The sequence below is a fragment of the Martes martes genome (assembly GCF_963455335.1).
Source record: "Martes martes genome assembly, chromosome: 9".
Classification (NCBI taxonomy): domain Eukaryota; kingdom Metazoa; phylum Chordata; class Mammalia; order Carnivora; family Mustelidae; genus Martes; species Martes martes.
This window is the reverse complement of record NC_137896.1, coordinates 132,724,530-132,749,090: the sequence shown is the minus strand read 5'-3', so window position 1 is coordinate 132,749,090 and position 24,561 is coordinate 132,724,530. Positions and strand designations below refer to the sequence as shown.

At 52.2% G+C, this 24,561-nt stretch overlaps 3 protein-coding genes across 4 annotated transcripts in view; 2 read left to right on the top strand and 1 right to left on the bottom strand.

Annotated features, from left to right (window-relative positions):
• The window catches only part of CPSF3 (cleavage and polyadenylation specific factor 3), a 45,470-nt gene extending 35,928 nt beyond the window's left edge, over window positions 1-9,542 (top strand). Inside the window, exons 16-18 of the mRNA XM_080812760.1 lie at window positions 4,102-4,171; window positions 6,665-6,761; window positions 8,854-9,542. Of these exons, the coding sequence (XP_080668886.1) occupies window positions 4,102-4,171; window positions 6,665-6,761; window positions 8,854-8,955 (269 nt within the window). The 3' untranslated portion in view covers window positions 8,956-9,542. The remainder of the gene's footprint in view (window positions 1-4,101; window positions 4,172-6,664; window positions 6,762-8,853) is intronic.
• Window positions 9,543-11,680: 2,138 nt separating this feature from the next.
• On the top strand, window positions 11,681-22,718 carry IAH1 (isoamyl acetate hydrolyzing esterase 1 (putative)). Of its 2 annotated transcripts, none has more exons than XM_080814174.1 (6): window positions 11,681-11,779; window positions 13,062-13,114; window positions 17,877-18,025; window positions 19,218-19,379; window positions 20,951-21,072; window positions 22,330-22,718. In XM_080814174.1, exons 1-6 carry the CDS (start codon window positions 11,699-11,701, stop codon window positions 22,513-22,515), a joined length of 753 nt encoding a protein of 250 aa, XP_080670300.1. In that variant the 5' UTR covers window positions 11,681-11,698; the 3' UTR covers window positions 22,516-22,718. The 2 variants fall into 2 exon arrangements, with proteins under 2 accessions (XP_080670300.1, XP_080670301.1); XM_080814175.1 differs by having other exon boundaries at window positions 22,245-22,718.
• The window catches only part of ADAM17 (ADAM metallopeptidase domain 17), a 54,820-nt gene continuing 52,964 nt past the window's right edge, over window positions 22,706-24,561 (bottom strand). Inside the window, exon 19 of the mRNA XM_080814173.1 lies at window positions 22,706-24,451. Within this exon, the coding sequence (XP_080670299.1) occupies window positions 24,092-24,451 (360 nt within the window). The 3' untranslated portion in view covers window positions 22,706-24,091. The remainder of the gene's footprint in view (window positions 24,452-24,561) is intronic.

The window sequence follows — 24,561 nt, the reverse complement described above, 5'->3', positions numbered from 1 at the left end:
GAGCGGTGCGTCTCCACGAGTCTCACTCAGTGTCACAGTCTGTGCCGAGCACAAAAGTACATGCGTGACAGAACAGCTCCAAAGGCGGTTGTCAGGTCTTTCGTATTTTACTATTTTACATTTTTCTTAGGTGATAAAAATATAACAGGCAGAGCGCCAGGTGGGGGTGTGTGGGAAGGAGGACTTTCCTTGTGCGGATGTCCCAGCCCGTGAGTGGTGGCGCCGTGAGGGACAGAGCGAAGGGCAGAGAACAAGAAAAGGCTCAAGCCCAGAGCTTTGCGGGGCGGGGCGCGCCCTTCAGGACGGACGCCCACTTCCCTGAGAGCACAGCCTTCCCTCCCACCGCAGATGCGGTCCGCTCAGACCAGATCGCTCGGAACTGAATCGCTTTAACCTCCCCGGCTCCTTCCTGTTCGTTGCGTTTTGATAACCCTTTTGTAAGATGAACTCTGTCTTGTGATATAACCACCTGATGTCAGTATTCTTGGCAGATACTTGGGTACTCCTCCGAAAAATGAGACGTCTGTGCAAAAATGGTGTGTTTCTAGGCCGGTTGGGATGCTGGGGAGTCTTTGGGCCGAGTCACGTCTTAGCCACCCTGAGCCCGTTCCACGCCGTGAGGGGGGCCAGGGACCACGGGGCGTGTTGGGCCCGAGACTGTCCGCTGTGTTGTCCTGATGCCACCTGCAGCCTTGATGACGCCGCCGCTTAGGGACTGTGCTGGGAAGCGGAAACAGACATCAGCAAATGTGTGTGTCCGGGCGGAACAGAAGGAGCGTGGAGCTGCCGGGGAGCGGCCTGCCTGCCTTTCTCTCCCTGCTCCGGTGCGCGTGGAGTGTGCCTTCACTCTGATCTGCGCCGGCTAACAACGGCCGTTCTATCCTTAGTGATCATTTTTAATAACAGTAGCAACAATGCAGACATGGCTTCCTAAGGTTAGCCTCTGGGCACTTCCCAGAGACTTAGTGCAGACAGGTTAGAGGAGGGTTGGTCCCTGAGCAGGCCGCCCTGGGTTTCCTAGTTCTTCTCCGCTTTGTGCTGTATTCAGCAAAGGAGAGTCTGTTCTTCTGGAGTAACGAGGTGCTTGCAGAGCTAACATTCATTTGACGATTATTTATCGAGCACCTTCTGTTCGGCAGGGGTATTTCTAGGTGCTTAGGGCACGGCAGTGGACACAGCAGGTGGCTGCCCTTGGGGAGCTGGTACTCTAGTGAGCGCTGGGGCAGCTTCATAGGGTTTGGAGCAGGGGCAGAAGTGTGGGGTTTTATGGACCACTTTAAGGACTTTGGACTTGTAGTCTGAGCGAAGTGGGTTGCCTTGTAAGGTTTTTAAAGCATTAGGCTGGTGCTCGTTGAGAGACCGGGAGGGCAAGAAAGAAGGCAGGCGTTTCATTCTGGGTCTTTTGTGGTGGTCCGGGTGGGAGGTGGGCGGTGCGGGGAAGGGGCTGCCAGAAAGTGTTTGGGTTCTGGAGATACGTTGAAGGTCAAGCCCGCAGTCTTTCCTGCTGGGTTAGATACAGAGGGTGAGAGAGAGCGGACAAGATGAATTTTAAAGAGAGAAGACAGTGACCCGAGGAGGGTTTGCGCTACATTAGCCTGGAAAGCTGTCACCCGTGGGGCGAAGTGATAGGGTTTTTAATAAGCAGAACGTGCTTCTGCAGAAGATGAAAAACAGCACGAGGCTGACACGCTCCCGTTCCTTTTGCTGCACGTGAGCGAGTGGAGGACGTTCATCGCACACATTTGTTGTGTAACGCACGGACGTCCTCCTGTTCAGACTCGGCATGTGAACTCCTAGAACAGAGTCAGCAGCCAGGGCCCACAAGCCGAGGCCAGCCTTCCCCATTTTTGTAAAGTTTTATGGGAAGACGGCGATGTCTGCGTTCCGGCTGCTTACAGCAGAGACCGCGGGGCTCACCGGCCTCAGATGCGATCGGGCTGCATTCGGAGCTCGGCTGGGTCTGTTCGAGAGACGCCCTCTGCGACCGGGCCAAGTCCACTTTGCTAGCATCCCTTCCCCTTTTATTTCGCATCCTGCCGAGACTTGGGTCCAGACTCTGAAAACACAAGTTGTGTTTGTACCTGTGTGTGTGTCTAGCCCCAATTTCAATTTCCGTATCCCCTTGTTCTCATCGAGGACACACAGCCAAGCTGAAGCAGTTTCAGAATGTGTTCTTTTATGCTCTTCTATTGCATGACGTCCTTCTGTTTGGCCCTGCTCCTGTTTTCAGCACGTCCGGGTGCTGACCCACACCCCCGCTGGGCAGGCATGCATAGCAACTGTATGATTCTACCCGGTTCGCTTCCGATTGTGCGGATCTCAGGAGTGTGTCGTAAAGATTAGTGATAAATAAGCAGACAGGCAGGCATGAGCACTGAGTTTGGAAAGTTTCTTTCAGTAGTTTCATAGCTTAGATGTTTTTAGTGTATTTTAGGAGATTTTACACATCAGTTAAATGCTTGTTTAATACTTAATAGAATTAATGATTGCAGTTAAAGCATTAAGTTGTATTATGTAGCTTTCTTGGCTGGCATCTGGTTCATTGTATATTCAGTTAAAACTCAGACTATTTCAACAGAACGAAAAAAAACTTTCTGCCGCAACACTGTGTGTTGTGATGGATGGTTAACTGCACGTGTGATCATTTTGCTGTTTATGCAAATATCAGATCATTATGTTGTATACCTGAAATTGATATGTCGTATGCCAGTAAGATCTGCATTTTTAAAAAAGAAGGAAAAACATCATGAATTAAAAGCAATCAGAGGGGTGCCTGGGTGGCTCAGTGGGTTAAAGCCTCTGCCTTCGGCTCAGGTCATGATCCCAGGGTCCTGGGATCAAGCCCCGCATCAGGCTCTCTGCTCAGCAGTGAGCCTGCTTTCCCCCCTTCCCCTGCTTGCCTCTCTGCCTACTTGTGATCTCTGTCTGTCAAATAAATAAAATCTTTTTAAAAAAATAAATCAATAAAAGCAATCAGAGTATCTGTAGTCAACAGAATAATTGAGGAGAAATGACATCTTGGCTCTTTTCCACAGGGTAGGTTCGTTGCGATCAACCTGAAACACATCACTCCACAAAGTAACGTCGTGTTCTTTAGCTATAAGCCCCCAGTCAAGACAGCGACCAATCTGCTTACTTTTTTTTTTCCTCCTACTTTCTCTATGAATTTATCTCTTTTGGACCTTCCATAAAAATGGAATTGTAATACATGGGGTTTTATGACTGGCATCTTTCACTTTGCATAATGCTTCCAAATTTCATCCATGTTGTAGCATGACTCAGGACTTCATTCCTTTTCGTGGCAACGTAATTTTCCATTGTGTAGACATACCACAGTTTGTTTCTCCTTTCCTTAGTTGATAGACATGCGGCTTGTTTCTCCCATGTGGCTGTCATGGATAACGTTGCTCTCAGCATTCGCATATGTGTTTTTGTGTCAATGTGTTTTCAGTTCTTTTAGTCTGCACGTGGGAGTAGAGATGCTAGGTCACATGCTAACGGAATGTTCGCTTTTCGAGGACCTGCCAGACAGTTCTGCACAATTTTGCTGCTGGTGATGGGCGGGGAGGCACTTCCTGATGTCCTGGGGGCACACTTGAAACTCCACATCCCCTTCCTGAACTATCAGGTTCCTGTATTTTGGGGTGGGAAGCTAAGTAATCTAACTGGGGCATGGTGTTTAATAGTACTCTTATTAAAATCACTATAGGTGCGTTACATATAGGAGAATGCAAAAGTTAAACCGTTTTGTAGGTAAGGCAGAAGCTCCGGAGAGCCGAGACGTGCCCCTGGGAATCCTGTGTTACAAGTTCACTTCCACTCAAAAATGAGATGCAGAAGTTTTGAGGAACATTGCAAATAAATTGTAAAATGTCACATTACAAAAATAAGTGTCATCTTGTGGTTCTGTATTTAACGAGAGCAAAAGATGAAGCGAAGAAAACAGCAGTTTGCCTCAGTAGGAAGGTGGTGTGTTTGTCACTGGAAGGATTCCATAGCTGACACCTTACCTTCTCAGCGGCGGTCTCTTCTGATTATTGACTCGGGAACTAATCTAAGTAAGAATTTGGAAATTGAACTCTGTTGCTTTCTTTACCCCAGGTGTGGTGCAGAAGGTTTCCAAAAAATTAGAAATGCACGTTTACAGCAAGAGGCTGGAGATCATGCTGCAGTAAGTGTTGTCCCCATTATTGTCCCCCAGGGGTGGGGAGGGCGGGGGCAGGGGGGCAGTCCGGGACTGGGTTCTGGCTCACCGATGGTGGTAAAGCTCAGACAGTCACTTACCTGCTCTGGGGGTCTGTGTCTGTGTCCGTAAAGTGGTTTGAACCGCATCCTTCCAGCTAACACTCTAGCTAGTTCCAAATACCTGTGACCTTGGTTAGCCATTTCTGGCATAGTCGACCACAATTCACCCATCTTTACTAAGGACAAGTACTAAACTCTTCACCTGGTGTTACTGTGCCCTTAAGAATTACTATATCTATATTCTCCTTAAGTGTCAGTTCTGCGTGAAGAGTGGTTTTCTTCTGCACTCTTCTCAGATAATAAGTCTGTAAACTATGAATTACCTTTAAACTCAGTATTTTTCTAAATACCAGATATTTAGTAACCTTTAAGACTGATTTTGGGGGGCTCCTGGCTGGCTCAATCAGGTCATGAGTTCAAACCCCACAATGGGTGTGGAGCCTCCTTAAAATAAAAAAATTTTTAAATACTGATTTGGGGGTTTTTCCCCAGGTAAAATAAGGGAAGCATCATAGGGGATATGCCAAGAAAAGGAAAATTAAAAGATCTGACTTTAATTTTATAATTAAATTTATAATTTTATAATTTTTGTTTATAATTTCCACATCTAGCACAGTGCCTTGAACATAGTATCTCTCAAATTCTTACTGAATAAGTGACTTCTACTTTTTTTTTCCACTTTTACAAACTGCCTCTATTTTTTAAATTGAGAGTTACTTGACTGAACATCTTAACAAAAGAAGGTGCTCCGCATGTTTGGAGGTTTGGCGTTAACATTTCTGTTCCTTTCCGCCAGATTCCTCACCAACAATCTTTTAAGGCAGCCAGTTAGCAGCTTTTAAAAAATGGATAGGCTTTCAGGGGTGACCTTGCTAGAAGAAGCTACCACACGGCTTCAGGAAAATGTTGTTGGTGCTGCCATTTTGATTTTAAAAAGCGTCTCTGTCGTTCGGACCGGAAAGCAGCTCACAGGGCTTGCTCGCCCAGACCCACCGCCCTGGCCGTCTTCCTAACACTTCCACTCACAGCCTCGAACTGTGAGAAACGGAAATGTGAACTAAAGAGCCAAAGCTTACATTGACCTCGTGAACGTGCCATACCGGAGCGTTTAATCTCCCAAGTCGATCATAATCTAAAAACTCTAGCTCGTTAGGGGCGCCTGGGTGGCTCAGTGGGCTAAGCCTCTGCCTTCGGCTCAGGTCATGATCTCAGGGTCCTGGGATCGAGCCCCGCATCGGGCTCTCTGCTCCGCGGGGAGCCTGCTTCCCCCTGCCTCTCGGCCTGCTTATGATCTCTCTCTCTCTGTCAAATAAATAAATAAAACTTCAAAAAATTAAAAAATAAAATTAAAACTCCAGTTGTTTAAATCCTTAGGATTTAGGATTGTGTAGGAATACGTTTATTGGTTTCTTTAAACAAACCAATAATTGATTACATGAACAAGAAATATTTTTCCCTACCTTTTGAATATAGTTCTGGTTAAAATACAGCATTTTTCCTTAGTAACTAGGTTCCCCAGTCAGTTTACTCAAACATATTGGTTGCCGTTAACTGATTACCGTTATTGATTACCTGAGAGAGCAGGAGGCTGGCCGGTCCTCCCCGAGGCCCAGCGGACCTCTGCGTGGACAGCGTGGGCCCATCGGGGGCTGACCGGCTGGCTTGTCGGCTTTGCGGACTGCCCTTCCCGGCCTGTGCCCAGCCTGCTGCCTGGACGCCGGTGGCAGGTGCCTGGGTACCTGACGTGGACGGGTGTGGAAATTAGTGCTTAAACTCTAGCTCCTCGGTGACAGGCGCAGGGTCTTAGTGACGTCCGTCCCTGAGAAGACGGCACATAGCAGATGCTCAGTGAAAAGAGTTTAACTCAAAAGAGGCATTTGAAATCCATCCAGGGGAGCAGACAGCGGTGGCCTAAGTCCGTTCAGTGGCGATACCTGGATTTCAGTACCAGCCCCACGGCCTTCTAGCCGTTTTCGGGGGCTCCCTGCGTCTTGTTTTCCTCCTGTGTGGAAGGGGCTTCTCTGTAAGATTACTGTATGTTAAGATCATTTGTATAAAGTGCATACACAGTGTCAGCTGAACAAAGTTTTTTTGTCTTTTTTTTTTTTTTTTAAAGTAAGCTCTTGGCCCAGCGTGGGGCTCGAACTCATGGCCCTGAGATCAAGAATCACGTGCTCTACCGACTGAGCCAGCCAGGTGCCCCTGAAGAAGGCAGTCTTAATAACTGATAGCTGTGTATTTTACCCATTTTATAAAATTAACATGCAAAGTTAAGTACAGTACATCTCAGGAACGGTAGACGTGTTCTACTTCAGATCAAGGGCAGTCTTCAATATCACTTTTCCCCCAGTATGTAAAAATGTACTTGACTTACGTGTTCATGCATCTGCACTAATCTGGCATCTTTGTTTACCTTAAGGGACATATTTGGAGAAGACTGTGTAAGTGTGAAAGATGGTTCTGTCCTCAGTGTCACAGTGGATGGGAAAACTGCAAATATCAACTTGGAGACACGGGTATGTAGCCGCTTCTTCCCACATTTCAAGACACTTGGAAGAGAAAGTGAAAACAGAAGTAATCTCTGGTCTCCCACCCGACAGCTCACTTTAGCATTTTGACATTTCCTTCCGGTTTTGTTTTTTTCCCCTACATTTGCTCCTTACAGGCTGTTATTATATGTGAAGTTACACAATCCTGCTTTTTTAAAAAAATTGATTTATTTGACAGAGATCACAAGTAGACAGAGGGAGGAGGAAGCAGGCTCCCCACTGAGCAGAGAGCCTGATGTGGGGGCTCAGTCCCAGGACCCTGGGGTCGTGACCTGAGCTGAAGGCAGAGGCTTAACGGGGCGCCCCAAATTCTGCTCTTTTTAAGCTTCTTTATTTAGTAATCTCTACACCCAGTGTGGGACTCGAATTCATGACCCCGAGATCAGGAGTCGGATGCTCTGCCGGCTGAGCCCGCCGGGCGCCCCACGTTCTTGCTTCTTCCCCATCTGCACAGCACACGTTTCCCGTGTGCACTTCCCATCGTTTCCCTTTTCCACGAGAGGCCTCAGTCCACCGCGGCATTTCTCTTGGTTGGCATCTGGTTGATTCCAGATTTTTTCAGAAAAGCTGTTCCTGGCTTTACCAGCAAGGTCCAAGTGGCTTTTCCAGACAGCAGGGTTCAGGATCGTGGGGCCTGCCCTGGTCTCACACTACAAACCCTGCATCATTATTTAAGCATAAATGAATACGTGTATCTTCCAGGCTTGTTTTTGAAGATTAGAACAGTTCTAGTAAATAACATAGGTTTTAAATTTCTTTTTATATTCTTTGAGGAGACACTAGTTGATTTTATCCCACTAGACAAATACGCTAAGAACATAACCAAGTGGTTCACTAGGGATGATATCTGGACAGCCAGCAAGCACACGAAGCCCACGTTCAGCTCCAGTCCACTGATAATTAGAGGAAATACAGATCGAAAGTACAGCACCTCACTGTCTGCTTGTCACGCGGGCCCAGATGAGCCAGAGTGCTGGGGCCTGGCCCGGGGGGATACCCGCGGGGGGCGGGGGGGGGGGATAACCGGCCCATTTATTCTCAGGGCGTTTGGGGGCGGGGAGGGGATTGCAAATGAGGGGGCGTGTTCTTTCTGCAGGGGAGTTTGGTGAAATGCCTGGAAAAGCTCAGAAAAGTAAATACCTTTACCCACACTTCCACTCACTGGATTGAATCAAAGAAAATAGACAAGTTAATGATAAAATAATTGGAGCCAAGATACATGTACATGGATTTCTACTCTAGCATTGATTATAATATCGACAAAACTGCAAGAGACCGGATTGTGCAAGAGTATGAGACAGTGACTAATCCACTGAATAAACAGATTATGTGTATGTTGTACACCTCGACACAGAGGCCCATACGGCCAGCGGTCGGGAAGGCGGCAGTGTGCATCACTGACGGGCATTGTCAGTTGTCCCCTGGCATTAGTGAGGGCCAAGAAAAGCTAGAAGATTGCAAGTACGATAAATTGCTCTATTTTGGTTTTAAAGAAATACGTATGTGTAGCTCAAAGTCTAGAAGGTTATACACGGACATGTTCACAGGAGTTAGTAGGTTCTAGAATTAAGGGTGTTATTTTTTCTTCCCTAAGTTGTTATATGAGCAGTATTTACAGTATGATAAGAAAAATTTTTTAAACAGCATATAGTGTTTTGTAGCTGGGAAATAACTAGATTATTGGTCTAAATCAGATTTAATAGCAAATGTTGAGTGCCCGAGGACACCCATCGCTTGCTAAGTAATTTGTGTTACATAGACTGAGTTCCTATTTAGTGTCATTTACTGGGTCAGAATATGGGCTTGGAAGTAAATATAGTTCACTAGATTTTTCATTGATTCCTTTTCCCAAAGTGAGTCTCTAGTTAGACCCGGTGATGGTGCTGTCGGGGATATGTGTGTGGCGCAGGCCTGAGGGCCGCAGCTTGGGGTCCCCCGGGGCTAGGCTTCTGTGACCCCCACCCTGTGGGGAGATGATTCTTGAAGAGGATCAGCCTGTCTTCCACGTAGCACTGGTTGACACTTAGGGCAAAAGGCCTGTTTGCGCTTTCACTTTCAGACGGTGGAATGCGAAGAAGGAAGCGAGGACGACGAGTCTCTGCGGGAAATGGTGGAGCTGGCCGCGCAGAGGCTGTACGAGGCCCTCACCCCCGTTCACTGACGTCGGGACGCCTCCGGATCTGTGAACGCTTTTTCTTACGCTTGACTCACCTTCTGTTACTTAAAATACATTAGTTTCTCGGGAGTAGCCTAGTTACCTGTGATCTCAAATGGCCTCAATTCCAGCAGCTGGAGTGCTACTAAATTAGCAACTAATTTGTCCGCTATTCCAGAACTACTGAATAAACTATTATTTTAGAATTTGATTCTGCTTCTAGGCACGTGTGCTGCTGCCAGTGAAACCTCCCAGATCTGCTTATAGCAACCGAATCAGGATATCTTGGTGTCCTTTTAAAGAAAACGCACGATGGTTTGTATTTTCAATTCCATATTCTGAATGGGAATAGAGATTATCACCTCAAGTGCCTTTTCTGTTTCTTCCCTCCTGATACACTTGGCAAATTCCTTAATTTTTACATTTGTAAAATTATGACCTTTGGGATTCAGTGATACTTTCTTTGTGTAGTATCTACACGTGCAATTCAGAGATACTCAGGCTGTTATTTTTATGCCTCAAGCTCCAGGGGATTCAGGTGTGAGTTGTTGAATCGCTCTGTGTATAAATTAAATCACTAGGCCAGTTTCCTGAAGCGCCTGTAATTCAGACTTGTGATAACCGGACACAGGAGTTTGGGGGGCGGTGTGCTGCGGGAGCAGGTCAGCCGGGGTGTTCCTTGGGGTCCACTTCCACGCACAGGTCCGACTGCCCCGCGTGGGGGAGCGAGCACGAGCAGAAGCTCGCCCTCACCTTCACACCCAGCTCGAGAGTTGGTCACACTCGCCATCTCGAGCTGAAGGTGTTCGCCAACCACAGTCTCTAAATGCCACTGACCCTGTTAGTCCTCTCCTTGCCTCACCTCTTGGTGACTTGCAGCCACCAAGCGCTCTTTCTCTGCATTGCTGTGACAAGCTTGAGTGCACAAATCTGAAGTTTTACTTGAAATGAATTATTGATTTCTGTAAGATACCCTACTTTTGTCTCTGGCCCAAACCAAAGCTCTAAGGGTCACCTTTTGTGTCATCTTAAGATTTTGTTATGATAGACTTTTAAAAAAGATTTTAGTTTAGAGAAAGCAAGAGAACCAGCGGGAGGGGCAGAGGGAGAGAGAGAGAATCCCAAGCAGACTGCTGCCCACCATGGAGCCCAAAGCGGGGCTCGATCTCATGACCTGAGCCGAAATCCAGAGTCAGGGGCTCAACCGGTTGACAGAGCAACCCCAGCGCCCCCGTTTTGAGAGATTTAAAACATTTTTAAGTTACAAAAACTATGTATCTTGATAAGACAGAATATGTACAGTAAAAAGGGAAAGTGCCTTTTCCCCTAGTCCCTCTCCCTGAGGTGACCGATTTAAGGATTCCAAACTGATCAAGTCTCCCCTTGTCTTCTCACGGTGGCTCTGAGTCCCGGTCAGCCTGGCCCCTCTGGTTCCTGCCACAGCCCCCCACCCCCCCCCCAGTTGACTCCGGAAACACACACCTGCTCTCAAGCCCTCCCTGCTGAAGGTCTGTCAGAGCTTCGCTGTAATTAGGGTCAAGTCCAAACGCCTTAGCTAAGCCGCTGTTCTCACCCTTGGCTACAGGCGGGAATCACCTGGGGGCAGTAAGAACAGACCGAGGCCCACATCTTGGCATCAGACGTCAAGTTCGTTGGTCCGGAGTGAGGATCCTTTCCGAGCACATTCTGAAGCTCCCCCACGATTCTAGTTGAAGATGGGGAGCTGCTGGCGCAGGGACTTGAGGCTCTGCGTCGCGCCTCCCGCCTCTCTGGCTCCAGCCCTTCTCCCGCCAGCCCCGCCCCGACGCCCCAGCCGCAGCGCGGTGGGTCTGCGGGGCGCCGCTGCCCTCGCCAGCCGGGTTTTCCATGCTCAGGTGTTTCAGAACATCCTTCCGGCTCGTTTTTTCGCGGCGGCCATCATACTGCGGGGCACAGCTGGGGCGACAAGGACTCTGAGCAAACTTGAGCCCGGGGGTCTTCGAAGTAGCCGCCCCATGGCTCTGTCCTTGGCCCCTCTGGCGCCCTGCCGGGTGCCTGCTCAAATCCCCCCTCCCCCCATCTTACCCCGGCCCGCCTTCAGCAAGAACCCGGTTCCTGGTGGTCGTAGATGCTTCTACCCTTCACCCTGCTCGTCGGCTGTGGATCCCCACCTTCCCTCATTTCCCCCCGCTCCTGCAAACCCCATCTTCGTCCTTGAACAGTCTGCCTTCTGCAGACGTCTCAAGGTGCTCTTTAAGGTCAAAACCTTCGATAAATGCTTGAGTCCGTTTACTGAACGAGAGGCGGCCGTGCGGTGACCGAGCCCCTCGGAAGCACGTCCCCACGGTCTCCACACGCGGGCCTTTGGCGGAAACCCCTGGCCCCGCGTGGGGGCCGGCGCCAGACCACTCCCCCATCGGGCACCCCGCCGGGGCGCGGGGAGATGCGGGGCCAGGCCGCCCCACCCGGAGGGTCTGCGCGCTCCCGGGGACAGGGGGCTGCGGGCGCCCCGCACCTGACAGGACGAACGACGAGCAGCGAGTCCGACTTGGAAACGGACAAAAGCGAGCGTTCCAAGGGGCAGCGGCTAGCGCACGGCTGGTCGCCAAAGGGGTTCAGCCCGCGCAGCCCCGGGAGCGCGGCGGGCAGTCACCCCGCAGGCGACGCGACGGCGACGGAGCCAACCCCCAGCCCCGCGGGAGGCCCCGCCCCCGGCCTCTCGCCCCGCCCCGGATATCCGGCCTGGCCCCGCCTCTCGGCTGGCGGCAATATGGCGCTGTGCGAGGCGGCGGGCGGCGGGGCTTCTCTGGCCTGGCCGCGGGTGTTGCTCTTCGGAGACTCCATCACCCAGGTACCGCCGCTCGGTCCTCACGTGGCGGGTCACTCGGGCGCCCACGGCCGCGCCCTGCCCCGCTGAGAGTGGCGGGCCGGGCAGCTCCGCACCGGGCCCCGGTCCTCCCGTCTGCCCCGCGGGTAGCGAGGCCGCCTCCCTGCACCCCGCTTCCCCCGCACGGGCTGCCCGGAAGGCTGAGCGCCCCCGGCCCGGGGTCTGCTCGGGGATGCCTGCAGCCGCCTCCAGCGCGCCTTCGGACCCCCCGCAAGGGGCCCCGTTTCCAGTTGCCCCCGCCTTCGAGATACCGGGGTGGGTGGCGCGGGACTTGCACGGCCGTTTCGTTGAGCCTCTTCTACGGGCGGGAGAGGTGCGGGGAGGTGCGGGGACTCGCCCGGGCCGCGCCTCGGAGTGTCAAAGCCTGAGTTCGCTGCTTTGCGTCAGGTTTCGGGATAATCAGGAGACCCGGTCCGAGGAGGGGCGCCTTGTTCTCAACTTAGAGTCTGTCTTTTCCGGACCGCGCTTTGTGTCCCTCGCGGAGCTTCCGGAGGGGTCCCCTGCGGGAGCGCGGTGGCGCCTGTGTCACCTGCTGAGGTTTCGTGCAGCCCGTTCCACGCAGAAAAACACTTGGAACCAGTTTGGCCTCTGCTTCCTCTGGTGGAACAAGCTGGTCATGAATACAGTGTCCAGGAATAACGTAGCAGATCCCATTTTCACACAATCCCATTAAGGAAAAATACAGGTTCTACTTCGGGGAGGAAGTACGCTTTCAAAAATTACTCCCGCGGCGGCTTTTTTTTTTTTTTTCCTTATTTGTCTCTTCAAACATGACTTCCTCAACCACTTTTCTGTGTATGTACCGATTTTTAGGCAAATAGAACAATAACGTTCTCCAGATTTATAAGATTGTATGTTTTTAAAAGGTTCACCCGAGTTCTGTGCTTAACTTCCTTATTCTTTTCAATTACAGAAATGCCCGGGCCCTCTTTCTTAACTGAATGTACAATCGACTTTTTTCTCTCATACATAATTTTAATTAGCTTTTCTAGGTAAAAATGACCAATACTAGTTCTCAATAAAATGCAGACGACTGTCTCAAATCCAGTTGATAGGGAAGAAAACTCCCCCTAATTTCCAGAGTGCTGCTGAGGTGTAGCTGAAATGCCTACGTCTGCGCGGGGCTAACAGTGGCCAAAAAGTCTGGGAGGAGGAGAGGAAAACAAAAGGAGTTGCTGAATAGAATATCCCTTTCTAAAATGTGCTGATTACATCGATAAGTGGTAACGGACTTTTCCTTTCTCAGTTTTCTTTCCAGCAGGGTGGATGGGGAGCATCACTGGCTGACAAGCTGGTCAGGTGAGAATAGTTTCTAGATTGGTACTCGAGTGTTTATTGATGGAAAGCTGTAACTGCATCCCAGGAGAGAGCATGGATGATAGAGTTTCAAACAGTAAATCCCTCCTTCGTGTTTGCCGGCCTTTCCTGGTTAGTATATGCAGGGCTGGGGAAGGGAAGGAAGCGCTCGGGGGTCAGCAGAAGTTGTGCGGATATGAAATCAAACCCTAAAAGTTGTAGAAAAGATACTGGGTTTGGAGCCAAGCACAGTTACTCACCATCTGAAGAAGACAGGCTCTTTTTCAGTTATTACTGTGGGTGGGGTATGATTTAAACAAGTGGTAAGGAATTCAACTGAAAGAAAGCAAAGTATATTCATAAACCAAAGTTAGAGTCATTTTTGGGTAGAGGTTTTTGTCCCCCCAGATTCTCTTTATAAAATATGTCAGAAATAGTAATGATTTTGGCATTCTGTTTGCCAGACTTAATGTAAGCATATGCTAAGGAAGTCATCAAAAGGGGAACACTGCCCCAATTCAGGAGGTTAAAAAATACTTAGAAATATTTTCCACATTTAAAACACTAAACACAAGTATTTAGAATATCGGTCCACTGATCAGGAGTTTTGTCTTCTCCTTTAGAAGAAATAAGCAGGATGTACTACCAGGTTATTAATATTTGAAAAATTCTTCACCAGTATAATTAACATACCAAGAAAATGTATTTTATTTCCAAATGTGAAATGTGTTTTAAAATGTCTTCACTTTCTCCTTCATTTTTATCCCCTAAACAAGAAATGAAAAAATTGACCTTCCAACTTTTTCTGTTCCCAAATGCTTTCCCTATTTAAGTGGACTTAATCTAGAAGCACGGAAGTATCACTCAGTTTTCCCTTCTGTAAAATGGGAGAATTAGAATTGCTAAGTTTGACTGAGTGCTTACCAGGTGCCAGAAACTAAAATGTTTCATGTGCATTGACTCATTTAACCTTTATAACCTTTATCTATAATTTTATAGATGAGAAGAATAAGGTGGAGAGGGGTTTTAACACGGTCACTCACAGCTAAGAAGTGGCGGGTGGTGCGGCTCCAGAGCCCGAGGTCCCTGAGCCTCCGAGATAAGGTCACCTGCTTTCATATTGGGAGGCTTGGAAATGCTAAAGTGAGCTTGCTTGGGCACCTGGGACTTGGCCGTGCTCACTAAATAGTAGCTTTTACATTTAGTAATCCCATAACTGTTTAATTGGCCTATTAACCTTTTCTGAAAAGCTAAATAACTCAAGTGGCCTGGAAAGCCGCATCTCAAATGTTTTACCAACACATAATTTTTACCAAATGTTTCCTAGTGAATAATTTTAGTACTAAAATCCTGCGAGAATTGGTAGTTTACACATATGCTTGCTAGAAGACCACTCAATTAGAGTTATTTTTCAGAATTGAGAGCAATTACAAGAAAAGACAGTCGCAGACCGTGTGTGGTCTGGTCTGTTGCCTCCGGTCTCCGACTCCTGACAAGCATCCTGTTGAGGCCCGCAGGGCAGAGTGGCTGCTGGCTGAGCCCACGGAGAGGCTGCACCTCAGTGAACTCTTACCCCTTTGGGCTCCACCCCCCCCCACCCCCAACCCCGGAGTGCCCTCCTCTGCTGGGCATGCGCACCCCGGCCACGTTCACTGGAGTATTAGGAACTAAAATGCCGCAGTGGGGCGGCAGAACCCGGGCGTCGGGGGCCTCTCTACTTTCACTGGGGGAACCGGGGGGCTATGGCTGGTACTGACTGGCATGGGGGGCTACGGGGGCTGAGAAGCCAGGCAATTGCACTCCACCGTCCCTTTTTAGCGTCAGAGCCGCGTTCTTTCTGGTCTACCCAAACCACTGGCCCTTAGGTGGGCGTTTTCATCTTCAGCTATGCGAGCAGTTAGGGTGAATTTTCTTTTTAAGGATTTCAGAGGGAGAGAGAACATTCGTGGGTGGGGGAGGGGCAGAGGGGCACAGGCAGACTCCCCGCCGAGTGCGGAGTGCAGGGGAGGGAGGAGGGGAGGTGGATCTCACAACCCCAAGATCCGGACCTGAGTGGAAACCGAGAGTCAGAAGCTCCACCCACTGAGCCTCCCAGGCACCTGGGGTGAATTTTCAGTGTCTGCTTCAGCCGCTTGCACAGCCCCGAACTGATTCACAGCTGGTTTGGGGGTTTTTTGAAGTGTAATTAACATACAGTGTTATGTTAGTTTCAGGTGGACTGATTCAGTGTTAAATGTAACCCAGTTTCCAAGCTGTACAGTTAAATAAGGCGCCTTACTGTGAGTGCCCTTCCGTGCGCTGCCTGCGTGGAGAGCAGGAACTCTCAAGTACATCATCGTGTCCCACAGGGACCTCTTCTGTGTTTTAGCATTATGAAAGCATTCTAATAATTCTGAAATCTGTTTAAGTCCTTTTAAAATTTATTGATACATTTTCATTGGGTTCTTTAGCCGTACCTCAGTATTTCTTTAACCAAAAATACTTGAAGGGTTTGGAGGAGTTAGAATAAACTCAGCTTTTTCAGTTTTTAAAAGCTCCTGCTGTTTGCTTTTTTTTTTTTAAGATTTTATTTATTTAACTGACAGAGATCACAAGTAGGCAGAGAGGCAGGCAGAGAGAGGGAAAAGCAGGCTCCCCGCTGAGCAGAGAGCCCGATGCGGGGCTCGATCCTAGGACCCTGGGATCATGACCTGAGCCAAAGGCAGAGGCTTAACCCACTGAACCACTCAGGCGCCCCTGCTGTCTACTTTTAAAGATTGGCCCTGCTTGGTTTATAAAATGGCTTAATCTACATTGTTTCTGGAAGGCAGCCTCCTGGAGCTGGATGTTTGGTAAGGAATCTTTCCGTTCTCACCCTTTCCCTCTGCATCTGAACTTAAGTGCTTGTTATTAGCTGTGAATTTAAGTAAAAGTCTTGAAGTTGCCAGTTTCCATAGCCTTCGGAGTAAGGTGGGCACTACTGCTGGTACTGTTCAGTCCGGAGAAATTCACGTGGCCTTGCCCTTTCAGAGGGGAGCCTCAGCAGTATCAGGTCTGGGCCTCACCCACTTGCACTTTTTTCCCTGGTTCACAGCCTAATTTTTTTTTCAATATGTAATGCCTGCCATTTATTGAGCTCCCTCTGTGTGTCTGGCTACTTTTAATCTTCACGCTGCCTAGCAGATTAGGTATTAGGGTCCTCTTGCAGCTGGGGAGCCTGAAGCTCAGAAAAATGAGGTAAATGGCCAAGGCCTGATCTGCTGGTCCAGGGCAGGGAGGTCCAGACCTGGCCGCTCGGATTCCAGACTTTCAGCTTTTCCTGCCACGTCACACAGGCCTGAAGGGAGGAAGCTGCCTTGCCTTCTGGTTTTGTAAGCATTGCAGTGACTAAACCATTGGAGGGGTATGAAACAGATTCATCTTGTTAAAAATTTAGAGTATTCTTTGTGTGTATGTGTGTGTGTGTGTGTGTGTGTGTGTGTGTGTGTGTGTGTGTGTGTTTGTTTTTTTGGAGCCCAGTACGGGCTTGAACCCATGATCAAGAGTTGGATGATTAACTGAGCCACCCGGGCGCCCCAGGAATATTCCGTTTTAAATTAACTGAGTCTTTAAAATGGCTCGTCAGCTTTTTGTAATCATTATGCATGAAAAACACCAAGACTCACACTTAGAAATAAATGCAGCTGAATTTTGTTATTTTGTCCCCAAGACGTATATAACATTTGAGAGCTTTTCGAGAAGTGGCAAACCAAGTCCCCTCCTGTTGTCTCAGCATCTGTTCCCGGCCTTGTAGCCCCGTGTTCTCTGCTGAGATGTAGGAATTGGAACTACGCACCAGGGTAAACCACGTTGGTTTGCTGACCGTAACCTATACTCTGAGGGTTTTTTAATTTTCATTGTGGACAACTTTAAGTGTCTACAAACATACCCAGGTTCCTGGCCACTAAGTAAAGGAACAGGGACACAAACCCAGGCGACTAGCTCAAGATCCATGGTCTCTCCCTTGTACCGTACAGTACTGCGAATCAAAGCATGTATCTTTAAGGAAGCAAAACAAACTCTACAGACATGTACATATAAGTATATATATTAAACTTATTGACTGAAGACCACGGGGTGGGGGGGGACACTGATGATGATGTGTCCGTGTAGGTCTATCACTTTCAACAACTGTGCCACTGGGGGGGGGCTGTGGTTTTGGGGGGCAGGAGTGTGCAGGAACTCTCTGTTCCTTTGCATTTGCTGCACCCCTAAAATGCCTCTCAAAAAATAGTCCATAAAAAAGTCCCAGAAATATTCTATATATGATATCCCCAAAGAACTACTGTTAGCCTCGAGCCCCAGCTTGTGACTTTCTGCCCAGGCTTGCTCGGATTGACACCAGTCTGCTGTGACCTCCCGGTGACAGGACCTCCCTCCCCTCCCCACCCCACCACACGAGTCCGCGAGTCGGCAGACAAGATGCTTGGCCCCTTTGCTGTTACTCATCACCCCTCTCGTCAAGGAAAGACAACCTAGATCTTGGAAAGACTTAAGGACACCACGTTCAACGACGTGACTGCTCTTCCCAGAGTGAAGAGAGCCTGCAACTCTTGATCGCGGGGTCATGAGTTTGAGCCCGCGTTGGGTGTAGAGGGGACTTAAAGTTTTAAAAAGTGAAAGCCGCTCAGAGCCACGTGACATCAGCAGGTGCCACGGCCTGGAGGGTGCACGCTGGGGGCTCGCTGCTGAGGGACTGGGAAACTGTTCTTTGCCCACAGTTCATTTTTTAAATTCTTCATTTCAGAAAATGTGATGTTCTGAATCGCGGATTTTCAGGTTATAATACCCGATGGGCCAAAATCATTCTTCCAAGATTAGTCACGAAAGGGAACAGTCTGGACAGCCCAGCAGCAGTTACAATTTTCTTTGGTGCCAATGACAGTGCGCTGAAAGGTAAAGGCATTCTTATGTTTTTCTAATTCATCTTTAGCTGTTTTGTGTTGAGAAAGAGCGCGTGCGTGTGAGCACACACGTCTGTGGGGGCGGGGGCAGAGAGGGAGGGAGAATTTTTTTTTTTAATATTTAATTTATTTGGGAGAGAGCACAAGCAGGGTGAGGGGCAGAGGGGAAAGCAGGCTTTTCATGAAGCAGGGAGCCCGATCTGGGGCTTGATCGCGGGACCCCGGAATCATGACCTGAGCCGAAGGCAGATGCTTAACCGACTGGGTCCCCCAGGCGCCCTGGAAGGGATTTCTGAAGCTCTCGTACTCGGAGCTGCCGAGTGTGGAGTGAGATGGGCACACGCTTACGGAACTGGTGGGGAAACTTGGGATCTTTCTGGAAAGATACTTGGCGGCACGCGTCAAAGGACTTCCGCCACCTAGAAATGCAGCCTGACACTCGGGCGGCCGCGACGCCCGTGGTGCCATCCACAGCAGTGAACGGCGGGGGGCCGCGTGGTGACGTGGCCGCCACGAGCTGGTCCCCCGGCAGCCGACCGTGTTGGAGGGTCACTCACGGGCACAGGAGCGCCCCAGTGTTCCGTGAGGGGAGAACAGCGTGGCTCCGCGCGCTCCGTGTCCTCTCCGTGTTTGGAGGCGCTCGGGTCAACACGAAGCGCTTCGCAGCGTCCGGCGGCCGCCCGGGGAGCTCTGCGCGGGGGAACCACGGGTGCTTGGATTTGCTCCTGTCACTATACCCACGTGTGGCCTGCAGCGGGCCCGCGAGAGTCCCCGCGCACTGCACGGAGCCGGGTCGGCAGTGAGCCCGAGCGGCCCAAACAGCGGACGCGACAGCGACAGCGGCCGTGTGTCCAGTGAGCGCGCGGCCCCTGCTCCGGCGCGCCACGTGCTTCGCGGAGGTCGTTTCCACGGCCCCGTCGGGGGGACCCAGTTCTCCCCCTCGTGTGACCCGTGAGATGCGAGCACGGAGAGGCTGAGCAGGGCCCCCAGCCAGGGCCTTGGGGGTCCGGGGGTCCACGGCGTGAAGAGCTGCCCCCCCCCCCGCCCCGGCCCGGTTTCTGTCCTTGTGCCAAACCAGCAACGTCAGGAGTCCCAGGATCTGTGACCCCATCTCCACCTTCACTGCGGTCACTTGGAGCAGGTGCGCGTGTGCAGTGTCCGTGTGTCCCCCCCGCCCCCAACAGACGAGAACCCCAAGCAGCACGTCCCGCTGGCCGAGTACGCGGCGAACCTGCACACCATGGTGCGACACCTGTCTGCCGCCGGCGTGCCCGGGAGCCGTGTCGTCCTCGTCACGCCGCCCCCGCTCTGTGAGGCCACGTGGGAGCAGGAGTGCCTGCTGCAGGGTGAGCGCCGTGGCCGGGGTGGCGGCGGGGGGTGGGGGGTCCCCGGCTCAGGCCGCAGCTGCCGCGGGTCTGTCGCTGAGGCCTCGTCGCCGGGGCTGCGGGGCCCGAGCTGGTCCCGCCGGAGCCCGCGTGCACGTGCGGCCAAGAGCCTGCAGCGGCGCTGAACCCCGACGTCCCCACGCGGGGTGGCCTCCAGACTTCGCAGCCGCTGCTTTGCTCATTTGTGTGTAAACGTGGGCCCTTCTGCCACCTCGCCTGTGCCACCGCCCTTGGCAGCGGGACCGCTCCTGTGCCCGGACCAAGGCGGCTCTGCGCGCTCGTGGGCACGGGCAGGGCGCTGCTGTCCTCCCAGGGTAGGGGGGACCGTGTATGGCTCTCCTGCTGCACTCGGAGGCGCTTTTGTCCCCACCGCTGCTCGTCTTGGTACGTCTAGGTGCTAAGCCAGGGCCTGGCCAGGTGCTCAGGACACAGAAGGGACCGGAATCCGGTTCCTGCCTGTTGCAGTGGGGAGGGCGGTGGTGTGAGTGGGGGTCTCACGGACGGATTGAACCGTCTGTTCAAAGTGTGGAAGCAGACTCTAGAGCTGTCCAGAAAGTTCCCCAAAGGAGATAAATAGGGCAAGTTGACTCTAAGGAGGGGACAGACAGGGAGGAAGGGGCCAGGCCCGCTGTCAGCCGACGTCTGAAGGGCGGCCACAGGAAGGGGCTGAGTCACCCTGCCGTTCGCTCTGGAGGGCGAAGTGGGGACCCCCAGCAGCCGTCCTCGATGGCTTGGGAGCCGGAGAGTCCGTCCTGCAGGCAGTTCGTGCGAAGCCCAGACGAGCAGGCCGCCGGTTAGAGCTACGTCAGCGCTTCTCAGACTGCCGGTCGCAACCCACTCGTGGGTCCCAAAACCAGGCGAGTGACATTTTTTGAGCAGAACAGAAAAAAGTCCGCATCTGGGACATAGTAGGCCTCACTCTGTGAGACCCGTTCCACTCCCGCGGATGCGGCTGGAGGCCTGGGAGGACCGCAGAGGGTCACCAGCTGGGTTTTGAGCCACAGGCTACGAGCAAGTTCTCCCGAAGACAGGCCCGTAGGAGTCGTCCTGGCCACAGTGGCCTCTGAGCGAGGGCGGGTGGGAACCGCCTGTACGGTCCCCAGCGGTCACAGCCCGGCCCTCTGCAGACGTGTCCACAGCCCCTCCCCACTCTGCCCTTCTCTGGCTGAACCCCAGCAAGCTTCACACCAGTGCCGGGGTCTCTCGCATACGCAAACTTAGGGTCTCGGCCCGGCGTCCCCCTCGCTGGCCTCTGGCCCCCCTCTGGCCGCCTCTGGCCCGTGTTCCAGCCAAGCAGACGGCCGCCGCAGGGCTCTCCTGCCTCTGACTTCCCGTCCGCGTCCCCTGCGGGGACCAGCCATGGCTCCCTCGTCCCCACGGTCCGTGGTCCCGCGCCGGGTAGCACAGCACGCGGGGACCATCCTCCCCCAGTCGGGGCCATCGGTGCGTGCCCGCGGCCGTGCCCAGAGAGGCATCCGGGTCAGCGGGACTGGCACAGGGCCAGCTGCCACCCACACGCTCGCTCTCAACAGGCTGCAAATTAAATCGTCTGAACTCGGTTGTTGGCGAATACGCGGCTGCCTGCGTACAGGTAGCCCAGGACTGCGGGGTCGACGTGCTGGACCTGTGGACCCTGATGCAGAAGGACACTCAGGTGCGTGGCTGGCTCGGGCCTCGGGGTGAGCACCAGCCCACAGACGGGACCCCGCTCTGAGTAGGCACCACTTGTCGCTCTCACCACTTAAACCAAAAAGCCGGGGTTGTGGGGGGGACCCCTTGCCCAGCCCGGTCCCTCGGCTGCACCCAGCAGCTGGCATCCTTCTCCGGGACAGTCAGGAGTGAGCAGAGAGTGAAATAAAGGAGCCAAAAGTGGTTCACATTTAAGGACATGCAGGCCAAATTATTGTAACACCCCCACCCCCTATTATAAAACTCATTAAAAAGTAACATGATTCATTTAAGCAGGCCGGGGGAGGGGTGCTAGAATTCACAGCTGGAGGTAGGTGGTTCTGAATCTTTTGTTTGAAGCCGGAAAGCCCACCTGCAGCCATCAAAGGTGAAAGCTGGCCCCACAGAGCAGAACAGCCCCAGGAGCGCAGTCGGACGCGTCCCGTATCCGGTGTCCCCGGGACCCAGCAGCCGCTGCGCTGGGCGTTTCCCTTAGGAGCCCAGCACTTGGCCTTCAGGCCTCCTCCCAGACCTCGACTGGGCCCGGCCCGCTTGCGGCATCGCAGTCCTGGCTTCGTCTGGGCTAAACGTCCATCCAGGAGGTCTGGGAGGGCTGTTCCGCTCCAGGACGGGAACCGCGCGCTGCTGGGAGGGGCTCTTACGAAGTCCTTCGAGATTTTCTAGAGTGGGGTGGGAGGTGGGCTTTCCTGAGACCTCCGAAATGTAGGGGGGCACCGAGGCCTGGGGCAGCGCTGGTCAGGAGGAGCTGTGGCCCAGCCGGCCGGCAGGGACGGGGGGGGGCTTGGGGCGAAGGCTGCTCCCCTGGAGCAGCGGCTCCTGCTCGGGCCTGGGGGTACAAGTTCCTTCTGCCTAGAAACCTGCCTGTCCACCTCATGCCCGGACTAGGGGAGTCAGAAACTGTGGCCCCGGGCCCCGAGCTCTCCTAACAGCAGGTCGTGTTTTTGACATTAAGGCACCGCGTTGGCTCGTTCAGCCTCTTCTGTCTGAGGAGCTGGAACAATGGCTGGGGCGGGGGGGGGGGGGCACTGCACAGCCCGCGGTCACGGAGCTCAGTGTGCACAGGACAGCGAGCTTGCACCCCACGAAGGGCTGGGGAGCCGTGGGCCCCCCGCGCTTAACTTGCCTCTTCCCTCGCAGGACTTCTCATCCTATCTGTCCGACGGGCTGCACTTGTCACCAAAGGGAAATGAGTTTCTGTTCTCTCACCTCTGGCCTCTCATAGAGCAGAGAGTCTCCTCTTTGCCCCTGCTGCTCCCGTACTGGCGAGACATCGCGGAAGCCCAGCCGGAACGGAGTCTCCTGGGAGACGGGGACCATTAGCCGCAGAAAAGCCAGTCTGCCCGTTAGCTTACAGAAGCGGACAGTGCCACAAAGATCCCAGGATGAGGGATCAGCCCTTTGCTCGTGACCTTGGAATACGGAACCTCTGCCACCAAGATCAATAAAAGCCTTAGAGTTTTTAGGGAAGCTCTGCCCCCCGGTGTGCTGTGTTGTGGGGACAGCTGCCTGAGGCAGGTGTCCTCAGTGCACCAGCTACTTGGAAGCAACCCTGCGCGGCCTGCTAACTGTATACATGGAAAAAAAGTAAAGACAAAATTCATTTAAAAAGTCTTAATTTTATAAAAAACGATTTTCTTACACGGAGCTGGGAACCGTTCACTCTCACATACACCCACTCACCTATCAGATTCCAGGAGCGTAACTAAACTGTATCACGACTAGTTAAGACAGCAAACACCACAAGGTATCAGTTCAAGTATTAGTGTAACAGGCATCTGCGTAATGAACGTCCTTAGAAGAAAAGATTTGATTTGTCACAGGTTCAGTTAATTGCCCTCAAAATTTACAAATTATCTCTGTTAGGATGTGTTGGCTGCGAGCACATTTCAGTACTGGGGGAGGGGGAGATTTTAACTCTTAATTTTAAGGAAATCAGAGTTCAATTTGATGAGTTTTATCCTTCACAAGATAAACGCACACAGCCCTGAAGCACTAAAGCCGGAAGTAACGCGGGGTCCCCTGCGGTCCCCACCGGGGCTGTGCGGGAGCCAGCTGTGGTGGCAGAAAGCCGCGGGCCCTCCCTGCTCAGCGCAGCAACTCGGCCTTCCATGACCACTGTTCTCTGATGAGAACCAGCTCCCGTACCTCGTGGCCACTCATGTTTGCAAAGAGGAAACCACGCTCTCGTTTTGAAGTCGTTTGGGTTTCGTGAATGGCGCTCACGTTGAGTGCGGCAGCGGTACTAGACAGAAAACACGAACTTCCCGGCGAACGGGGGCCCTGGACAGTTGGCAGGAGTCTGTATGTTCAGTTTGGCTACTTGTAAGCTAGACTGTTTTAATTCTAGAAAGTGCTAACCTCGGAATTTGGAAAACCATGTTCACACATCTATCTTTAGGAAGAAGCTGGGTGGTTCTCCCTGCTGCTAAAAGCTCTGGGGAACGCCTAAAAACAGAACCCACGGTTTAGAAAGAACGTATAACTCCGTTTTCTCTCCTTTGTCTTTACCTGAAGGCAAAAAATAAAATCTGTGTTCCAGTTGTCCTCACAAGTAACTGCTGAATGCCTCCCAAGAGTCAGCGGATCATTACAGTGTATTTAAAAACAAAAAACAAACAAACAAAAAAAAACAAAACTGATCTCCTTAAATCAGTGCCGTTCTCAATACAAAGGTAAATTTACAAAAATGTAAATATTCATAACCTAATCCAGCTGTATTTTCTGCTTCTGCACCACAGGTTGAAGGGTATTTTAAAAACCAAAAAAAAAAAAAAAAACTAAAACCTGAAAGCCTCAAAATAAGCCAGATTCACCTCACCTCTTCCAAAGGACAGGGGCCTCGGCACACAAGCAGTTCCCGTGTGTGACGGGGTCCAGACCCGCGACCGGCCTCCGCTGCGCGGTCCCTTCGTCCCCCCGACCCTCGCAGCGTGGACGCGGGGCTCCCCAGTCCGCCGGCCGCAGCCCCGCGCCGGAGCCGCGGCCTAGCACTCGGTCTCCTTGCTGCCCACGCGGTTCTGCCGCTGCAGCTTGAACGAGGCGGCCTTCTCGCTTCTCGTCACCGGACGGCCGGTGAGGTCCTCGAAGGACTTGGCGGCGGTGCCGCTGTTGGGGAAGGGGTCCTTCTCGAAGCCGTCCTCGTCCACGTGCGAGTCCGTGCTGGGGTCCTCCTGGATCGTGTCCATTCGCTGGGGCTCCAGTTTGGGGGCGGCGGGGGGCGGCGGCGGCGCGGGGCCGGGCTGCAGGGCCTGCAGGGGCTGCGGGCGGCCGGGGGTCTGGGGCGCAGGGAAGGGCTTGATGATGCGCACCGAGGCGGAGTCCATGCTGCTCAGCATCTCCACGTTCTGCGAAGAGCCGAAGAGCCGGAGTCAGAGACCGACCCACGTCCCGCAGCAACACCTCCTGCCCCCCCCGCCCCCCGCCCCCCACACGTGGCTGTCCCCCGGGCACTGTG

Excerpts from the sequence above, each read along its gene's own strand:
- IAH1 (XM_080814174.1), top strand. The coding sequence starts at position 11,699 with ATGGCGCTGTGCGAGGCGGCGGGCGGCGGGGCTTCTCTGGCCTGGCCG. Across the intron at positions 18,026-19,217 it reads CAATGACAGTGCGCTGAAAG|ACGAGAACCCCAAGCAGCAC; the intron begins GTAAAGGCATTC and ends CGCCCCCAACAG. Across the intron at positions 19,380-20,950 it reads GCAGGAGTGCCTGCTGCAGG|GCTGCAAATTAAATCGTCTG; the intron begins GTGAGCGCCGTG and ends CGCTCTCAACAG.